Source organism: Amphiprion ocellaris, chromosome 17, assembly GCF_022539595.1.
Source record: "Amphiprion ocellaris isolate individual 3 ecotype Okinawa chromosome 17, ASM2253959v1, whole genome shotgun sequence".
NCBI lineage: Eukaryota > Metazoa > Chordata > Actinopteri > Pomacentridae > Amphiprion > Amphiprion ocellaris.
Window position 1 is genome coordinate 13,678,469 of NC_072782.1, and position 8,856 is coordinate 13,687,324.

The 8,856-nt window shown below is 38.1% G+C and overlaps 1 protein-coding gene and 2 non-coding genes across 3 annotated transcripts; all 3 read left to right on the plus strand.

The window, feature by feature from the left end:
- The first annotated feature begins 524 nt into the window (after positions 1-524).
- rpl37 (ribosomal protein L37) lies at positions 525-4,770 on the plus strand. Its single transcript, XM_023272211.2, has 4 exons — positions 525-653; positions 1,417-1,552; positions 2,247-2,331; positions 4,660-4,770. The coding sequence occupies exons 1-4, from the start codon at positions 651-653 to the stop codon at positions 4,727-4,729; spliced, it is 294 nt and encodes a 97-aa protein (XP_023127979.1). The 5' UTR covers positions 525-650; the 3' UTR covers positions 4,730-4,770.
- On the plus strand, positions 1,269-1,348 carry LOC111569833 (small nucleolar RNA SNORD72). The gene has a single exon (XR_002746231.1). It is a non-coding gene; the product is annotated as a small nucleolar RNA SNORD72 (small nucleolar RNA).
- Positions 3,046-3,124, plus strand: LOC111569832 (small nucleolar RNA SNORD72). Its single transcript, XR_002746230.1, has one exon. It is a non-coding gene; the product is annotated as a small nucleolar RNA SNORD72 (small nucleolar RNA).
- Positions 4,771-8,856: the final 4,086 nt, after the last annotated feature.

Consider the following 8,856-nt stretch of genomic DNA (forward strand, 5'->3'; position numbering starts at 1 on the left):
AAGATCCATCAAACATATGTTGCATTTAGAAGTCAGAGCATCAAAAACTTTATATAAAGTTATTATGTAAAAGTACCAAGTTGTCCACAGACACATACTTCTTTAGTACATATCACATTTATTTCTAAGAAATTGTTCTTTTGGAAGGCGTCTTACCTCAGTTTACCCTACAATATTTTTCATTATCTGTCTTGCAGCTCATAAATCAGTATTTTCAGAGAATAGAGTGTATACAAAAATGTATTTAATTTGGCAATGTGGGTTGTTTGCTTTTTCAAAACGACAAAATATATGATAAATAAATTCTTGATAATTATTGAAAGGGATATTTTGAAAATGCTGCACAAGTATTTGTAGTTTTTGTGGTTTGTGCACTGGCAGGCTTTTATTCTCATAATAAAAATAGATAAGAGGCATTGTATGGAAATAAACTGGACTCTACTAAAGAAACAATTTCTTTAAATACGACGAAGAGAAGTATAGGTTAAATTCAACTTAACCTAGTTCTGTTCACTGACATTTTAGATCGATTCATTGGCAAAATGCTAGACGGGGTCACATTTCAGTGTTACACAGGACTCCGCACGGACGTAATTTGATGCAGCGCCAGCTCCGGTTCCGGTCTCTTTTCCCTTAGCCACCGGACGAAAATGGTAAGAAGCATCGATGGCAGACGAAAATCTTTAAACATCTGTTTACTGTGTCGTTTATCTGACATGGACTGTGGATGTTATGTTGTCGGATAAACAAAATCACCGTTTGGACGAAGTATTTTTAAGATGAAGCACTAATTTAATCAAATAAACGTTGATTTTAGTCGCATCCATCCAGCATTTATTAGCTTCCATTAGCATTGAGGTCCGGTGTACAGACTGGCCTTCATTTGGTGTTAAGAAAGATATATAACATGAATTAAAATACATTCGTTTATATATGGTAAATAACTAACACCGACGACCTGTCATTGTTTATCCAGTACAAATTATTCATTTGTGAAATGGCTAACTAGCTTTACCGCTGTGGTTAGCGTAGCTAGCTAGTCGCATCATGTAGTGAATGTGTTTCCTGTAGCTGAGTGTACACACGGTCTTTACACCTCTGTCCCAAACGAAGATTTGTATGAGCGTTTTGTTGATTTTTATGTTGTTGGAGAGGACGTTAGTCGTTGCCTTTAGTGGCTATGAAGGCGCTTGCATTTGAATTGTTTGGCTAACTACTCCAGTGAGTTTCAATATTGTTGCATCTCTCACGTACAGTACGAAGCTAATGTCTTGTCAGTGATGCTTTTAAACACAAATGTCTGAACAAATGACTTTCTGTGATTCATTCTTTTTAACTGAGACAAGACCACTTTAGCTATAGTTTGCACTGAGGTCTTAGTGAGTTGTTTCTGACCTGTCATCTCTCACCTCTCAGACCAAGGGGACATCATCTTTCGGTAAGCGCAGGAACAAGACGCACACTTTGTGCCGTCGCTGTGGCTCCAAGGCCTATCACCTGCAGAAATCCTCCTGTGGCAAGTGTGGCTACCCCGAGAAGCGCAAGAGAAAGTGTAAGTGACCGAAAGATAAGTGTAGTTATGAGTATTTTTATTAGAAACCTTGTATTGGAGTGTGTTGTCAGCCTGAAAAAAATGCCGCTGAACATGCAGGAGAATAGTAAACACGCATGTCTTCAGTATAGACGTTCTTGCAGTGGTTGTCTTCCAACATGTTTAGTGTTACAGCTTGCAGTGATGTAGCCTTCTAGACAAATTTACTGACTGTGAGCTCATTGTTTACTGGGATATAAAGCCCTGCACCTGTATGGAAACAGCACACCTGTGACAAGAGAGATCTTAACAAGATTTTGTGCTGTATGACACACGTGGAATGCCAGAAGTACAAAAAACAATGCAAAAGTTAAATTTCATTGATCTACACACAGCTGGAATCGGCATAATAAACATTTTCCCGATACACACAGAGGTATTAAGTATTATGAAAAACTGGTAGCATGATGTAGTATGAATATTCTACTACATTTGTGATGTGTTTCCATACTTTTCTCCCATTTGCTCTCTGTAAACACTGCAGTTCAGCACAGAGTATTTGACTGTTAAAGCTTTCACTAAATAATATGTATTCTTCTCTATTCTGGTGCAACACTTGTTTTTGTACAATGTTTTGGTTTGTTATTCCACTCTACACCTATGTGAATTGATCTGTGCCAGGCTGCCTTGACTTATTGTGATATTCTTTTTATAGACAACTGGAGCGCCAAGGCCAAGAGGAGGAACACCACTGGCACCGGCCGTCTGAGACACCTGAAGGTCGTCTACCGCAGATTCAGGTGAGGTGTACTAATGTTAAGCATAACAGAACTATAAGCGTTTTCTAGATGTTCTGCTAGCCGTGTGCTCATTCTGCAGCGAGGACCTGTTTGCTTACTTTATGCGTAAACCTGATAGTGGCAAATTGATTTGATTTATCAGTTTAAAACAAACATTGGATCTGCTGCCGAGTTGTGTGTAGTGTTCACATATTTGTAGCAGGAAATGTAAGCAAGATTCCTGCATTTTACTTTCATCAGCAAGATTGAAGAGAATGTCTGCATTTCAATCGAAATATTTACAAAAAAAAGAATTCTGTGACTACTATCTGTTGCTTGTGGTTTGGGAAAGATATTGGATATATGCAAACAACTATTGGTATAAACAATTTTAAACAAGTGTTTACAATAACTTCAAGATAAATGTCATTACTAAACGGCTTTGACAGTTTAACTTAAAGTACCATATAGCAGCTTTTTATTCGGAGACTGTATACATGCAGGTTTGCCTAAACTAGGAGATGTTTTCCTTCCTCGGTTATTTTGCAGTGCAGAACTGAGCAGAAGGTCATGGGACAACCATACATTTACAAATTCTGTCTTAAATAAAAAATAGTATGTGCATTCTATGAAATATCACAGATTTGTTACATAAATTCTGCTTATGCTTTGCAAAAAAAAAAAAGGTGGGATTCTGTGCAGCACGTGTAGAATCCTGTTAGACCTCGTCAATGCCGCTTACCAATGATGGTGAAAAATAAATGTCTGAACAAATGAACTTATCATGATATCAGTATTTTCTCTGAGGTAAGCGTCATTGTAAGACAAGATCGGTGACTAATGTCAGTGTGGGGCTGAAATTCCTTTGGGAACAGTGTGATAGTTTTAATTTACACCTACAAAAGGTTTGTGTATATGTATATTTCAAAATGCATTATCATATATCAATCCCTGTTGAATCCCAGTCACACACTGACTGCTAACTATGATGAGCTATTCTGTCATTGCTCTGTCAAAGTGACCTTTATTATCAGTATCTCTACATGTTCAGTACATGCAGAAAATTTTAAATGCTGTTTCCACAAAGTCACACAGTGTACAAAAATACAGTATCAACATACAGAATATAAAAACAGTGCAAATACAGATCTGTGATGTAAGAAAAGTTTACATCTGCCACTAATTAAATAAAATATATGACTCCCATTTTACTTGTTCATTATGATCCATGGTTTAGTAGGCTTAACTATGCTGATGAAACATTTACAAAAATAAATCTTGGCTACTTTTCTGATGAATCAGTCTAATTTTTGTCAGTCCATTGTGGTAGCTTGGGCTTTGAGCCCAGACAGCAGCTGTTTTGAAGTAAGGCTTTGAGAGAGTCCCAGGAGTCGCCAGAAAAATGTCTGTAATTAGAACTTAAATTATTAATCACTTTAGTGGCACAGTTTTATCAGCTGTTACGAAATTTAGATGGGTAAGTAACAAAAACTCTTAAATATGACTGAGCTTATTGTGTTCGTTGTGACTTCATTGTGCAGAACTACCTCAGTTCAAAGGTACCAAAGGCTAACGTTATGGTTTCCACATCTGCAACTATGCAAGTGTCAATGATGAAGCTCACCGACTTCTTTTATTTGACTCTTGCTGCACATGGAGTACGTCCTTAACACAGACTGGAAAGTAGTGAAAGACCGACTGTGTGTCCTCAGCTGTCCGTGTGCGCAGCCACAAGGGAGTTTAATCTCGGCCTAAAATACACAAGGCACAGTAGATCAGAAGTCCTGCAGTGGAGTTCAGACCAGGTTCATCTCTACTGACTCATGTCTTTTGGCAGCAGATTTCCTTTGACCTGCTTTTATTGCAACTGTAACTGATGACATTATTAACGAAGGTCACATTGCTTTTATTTGAATCAGATCCAGGTTTTTGGCGCATTGGTTCAGCGTTTACTGGAACGCTTCTGTGGAACCGAGTCATTGTTATTACACCTGCACCAGCCCTATTAGGACCAGTCGAGCTGCTTTTTAAAACTGCTATTTATTGTAATTAGATGCCACATTTCAGTTTCCTTCAATCTGTCAGCACTGTGCCTCCTCTAGATAAAGTTTTTATTGACACGACAAAACAGTAACCTCCTTCATGTCATAACATCAGTCAGTTGTACGGCGGTGCCACCAGATCATCAAGCAATCCAATTTGTAACCAGCCCGTAACTACTGACAGTGAAGTCAACTGTGTGGGGGGAAAAGTAAAGCTTTTAAAGTAATCTAGAATGCGGCTTTTTTTCCTTTTTATCTCTGTTAAGATGACTCTAATGTGCTGCCTTTGTTTTCTGTGATTTTCCAGGAATGGTTTCCGGGAAGGCACCACCCCCAAACCCAGACGTGCTGCAGTGGCCGCCTCCAGCTCATCCTAAAAGACACATTTTTGGTTAAATAAATGTGATGTTAAACAGGAGTTCCAGTCTTGTCTCGATCTTTAAAGCGCTATTGTCGGCCCTTTGAAGCCAAACACGAAGGTCATGATTGATGTTATCAGTAGATTAATTCACAGCAGGTGACATTCATGTCGTCCATTTATACAAATCTCCCGTTAAAAAAATGAAAGAGTTTGGGTTATTGTATCAAAACTAAGAAAACCTGAAATAAAGTTTTTAGAAACATGAGCAGTTGTATCAATGTTTGAAGTTTTTCAGTGAGACCAGCAGGACCTGTTAGCATGAAAACTACAAATGACTTCTGTCAGGTTTTTCCTGCAGACAGGACTTCGTTTGTACCCAAAGAGATTTTAGCCAGCACCAAAATGATTAAAAACAAGCACAAAAAATGTTTTATTCACATGTTTTTGTTGACGGTTTACTTCCCTCAACCATAATAGACATTTTGTTTATCAAAAATAACAGGAAAATACATAGATTTTAGCCAAATTAAGTATTTTGTTGAACAAATCAGCCGAACTATTGGACTTAAATGTGCCAACAATCTCAAACCTGTGCACATTATGCTGTGAAATGCCTGCAGGTGGGGGAGGTTATGTCCTGCATTTTAAGCTAAAAGCCTCTCATTATTTGGACAAACAACCTGCACTGAAAACAAGCCTGTTCAAATCAGTAGCTGAGAAGCTGCTAGAAGAAATGAGTGTGAAGTCCTGTGAAACTGCCCAATAAATCTTTAATTATCTGTGGGTTAAAGGTAAAAGTAATCACATAACGTACTGCTTATTGTGGATCATAGGAAAATAAGAATTTGCCCAATGGCTGGAAGAAAAATCTCTTGTTATGTATCATTGTTTTTTCCTATTCAAGAGCCAAATGGGTGTGTGGGTGCAGTAATCATGCTGGGAAAAGGGGTCACACAGGAGGTGTAAAATGAGCATAATTCACCTCTTTAATAATAAACCACAGGATTTCCACTTAAAGTATTTGAACCTAATCACTTTGCTTTTTGTCAAAAGTAAAGTTCTGACAAATCATGTACAAATGCTTGTCTAATCATATTTTGCTCATTTGAATACGATTCTGTATGATGTTAAACTCTGAAATAGCTGTAGAAAGCCACATTTCACCCAGTTTTGCCTCCACGTATTTCATGCAATCAATACAAGAGCTTGAAACTGTTCTGTTTCATCTCCTACTACTGTGAAAGCCTTGGGAAATATACTGAGATTGAGATTTATAAACCAAATTATTCAGTTGAACTGTTTCCAAATAGCAGCTGGACGAACGTCTCTTTCACACAATGGAGATTGATTGAGACAAAGGTATTTGTAGAAAGCAGCAGTTTAAATACCAGTGTATCGGCCCAGCAGCTGCTTTTGGATAACATCTACACACAGAAGGCTCTGCCCTGCCTCTGAGGGTGCAAAACAGTCACATTCAGGGGCCTAAAGCTGGCCAGGAGCCCTTCTTATATACATACTCTGCATGGCGCCTGGCAAATTGTTTTCCGGCTGCCCAGAGTTTCCAGCTGCACCTCTGCCTGCATGACTTAAAGTTCAGCTGAAAAATAAATGATAATCCGCAGCTTTGAAACATCCTCAACAACAAAACGAGTCTAAATATTTACCAGGAGCCAAACAATGCTGAAATGTCTCAGATGACGACTGCAGGGAATTCGGTTTACAAATGAGTCAAAAGGCTGGATTTTATGGGTGCAGCTGCAAAACGCCTGAGGAGGCACTACAGTGAAGAAAACCAGCAGCAGTAGGTGGTGTTTTAGGAAAGGTTGAGTACATATTTCAACAGATATGCCCAAGATTTAAGCTGGGAGAAAACCCAAACTGACATTTGGTTGCTTCCAGTTGACAAATGTTTTAAAGTCACGCCTCACAGACAACCATAATGCCTCCTAAAACGTGGGAAAACTCCTCACAGAACACACAAACAGTAAATCCTTTGTTTCTGGGTGTTTATTCCTTTCCTTCATTTCCAGTACCTGTCTTTGCACTGTCAGCAAACCTAATCGTTCTATCTGTTGGAGGATCTTGCAAGTTGATGTGCATGGGGGAGTGTGGTTCAATCACAGATAAGCCCTGAAGGCTTTTGCGGCATGCAGTGTTTCAACATACCTCCTGATACTGCTGCAGGGTTTCTCCTCCTCCAGCTCTCTGCAAGTAAAACACGCTTTGCACAAGTCGTACGTTGCAACTACAGTTCATCTCTTGTAATTCCTGTTTTGTTGATGAGGCTGCTATGGGCGCTGCTTTTAATCTAAAATTTATAGATTAAAATAACATCTTTTGTTCTGCAGTTGTAGGTTTACCACATACTTGCACGTAAGTACATATTGTACACGTTGTTTTATGTTGAAACTGAAAGAATCTGCCCAACAAAATTGTATGTATGCACAATTACTTATATGCAATTTAATTATATAGAATCCAGTGACTGTGATGTGCTTTGCAGTGATTTAAAGTTCAAAGTGTATTCTGGAAACACTGGTTTAGTTTGATCCATCTAATGCAGGGGTGTCAAACATGTGGCCCACGGGCCAAAACCAGCCCTCCAGTGGGTCCAATCCGGCCCCCAGGATGACTTTGTAAAGTGTAAAAATTACAGAGAAGACATGAACTGCAGATTGTAAATTTGTAAAACTATAAATTAAAACTAATTTCTAGACCATGGCAAGTTGTTTGGATCATAAAGTAAAATACTAGATTGTTCATTTTTCTTTTGTTGTTTTGTGTCTCATTTTTATATTTTTTCTTGATTTTGTCTTTTGTCTGATGTTTTTGTCATTTTGTTTCTCATTTTTGTCGTTCTGTGCTTTCTTTTTATTTTGCTTGTGTTTTTTGTCTTATTTTTGACATTTTGTGTATTGCTTTTTTCGCTGTTTTGTGTGTCTTTTTTGTCGTTTGTCCATTTTTTTGTTGCTTTGAAACTTTTTTGTCTAATGTTTTGTCCCTTTTTTTGTTTTGTTTCATGTCGTTTGTCTCATTTTTTTGTCATTCTGTTTCTCATTTTTGTCATTTTGTCTCATTTTTGCAATATTTTGTCTTGTTTTTTGTCTTTTTTTGTCTGACTTTTGTCGTTTTGATCATAAAGTAAAATACTATATCATTCAGTTCCAGATACCTGTGACTAAATGTTTTGTTCCTTTGTAGACACTCTGTGATCTGGAAGTTGTAATGTGTAAATGATAAACTGAGGCATAATGTTGTTGAAACTGAATTTATTTTTCTTAAGAAATTTCAGGTCCTTCATAATGTTTTGTAAAAAGATAATTCCTGAAATGTGAACATTTTCAGAATGTACTTTTTGCACTAAAGCCAAGGAAACATTTGGAGTTGTGGTTATTTATCGGTCATTATGCTGTGATTTTACTGGTCCGGCCCACTTCAGATCAAATTGTGCTGAATGTGGGACCTGAACTGAAATGAGTTTGACACCCCTGATCTAATGCAACCCTAATACCTTCTACCTGGGCATCCTTAGGCCTCAGGTTTTTCCTCCTTTGTCCACATTTAAATGTAAAACACACAAGACACAAGTGAAGTGTTGCCAAGAGCCTGTTAGATTACCAAGCAGTGATAAATCCCTATTCCTGGTTCTGGTAGTCTCCAAAAAATGGTCCATCAACAAGGAGAGGAATCACATGTGGACTGATTCTGCTGCACTTATTCCTCAGTACAGTCTAACAGTGACTGTAAGCACTAGAAGAGTTACCACCAGCTTTAGCCACTAATGCACAACATCACCTCATGTAAACTGCGCACACCAAGATCACAAACAAATAGTCCATTCCCTGGACCAAACCCAGTCTGCTCTCTAAGGCCTGAACACAGAACCCTCCCAGACTGATGTCTCAGCTGTAGTGCTTGAGTGTCTGAGTGGTTTTTAAGGGTATAATAAGAAGGAAGGGGACACACTATTGTGACAGCACAGTTTGCTTGCCATTTTTGTATAAAGAATTTGGACTCATGTTTTGTTTGCAGTTTTACTACCTGCTCTGTGTTTCTACAACTTAGCAAGGCACAAAAAGTCAGGAAACATCTGTAAATCTCATAAAGAGATTTAACTGAAAAGACAAACAGCTCTACAAACAG

Bases quoted from the DNA above. Each gene is read 5' to 3' on its own strand.
- rpl37 (XM_023272211.2), top strand. The intron at 1,553-2,246 runs GTAAGTGACCGA...TTCTTTTTATAG, and splicing joins CGAGAAGCGCAAGAGAAAGT to ACAACTGGAGCGCCAAGGCC. The intron at 2,332-4,659 runs GTGAGGTGTACT...GTGATTTTCCAG, and splicing joins GTCGTCTACCGCAGATTCAG to GAATGGTTTCCGGGAAGGCA.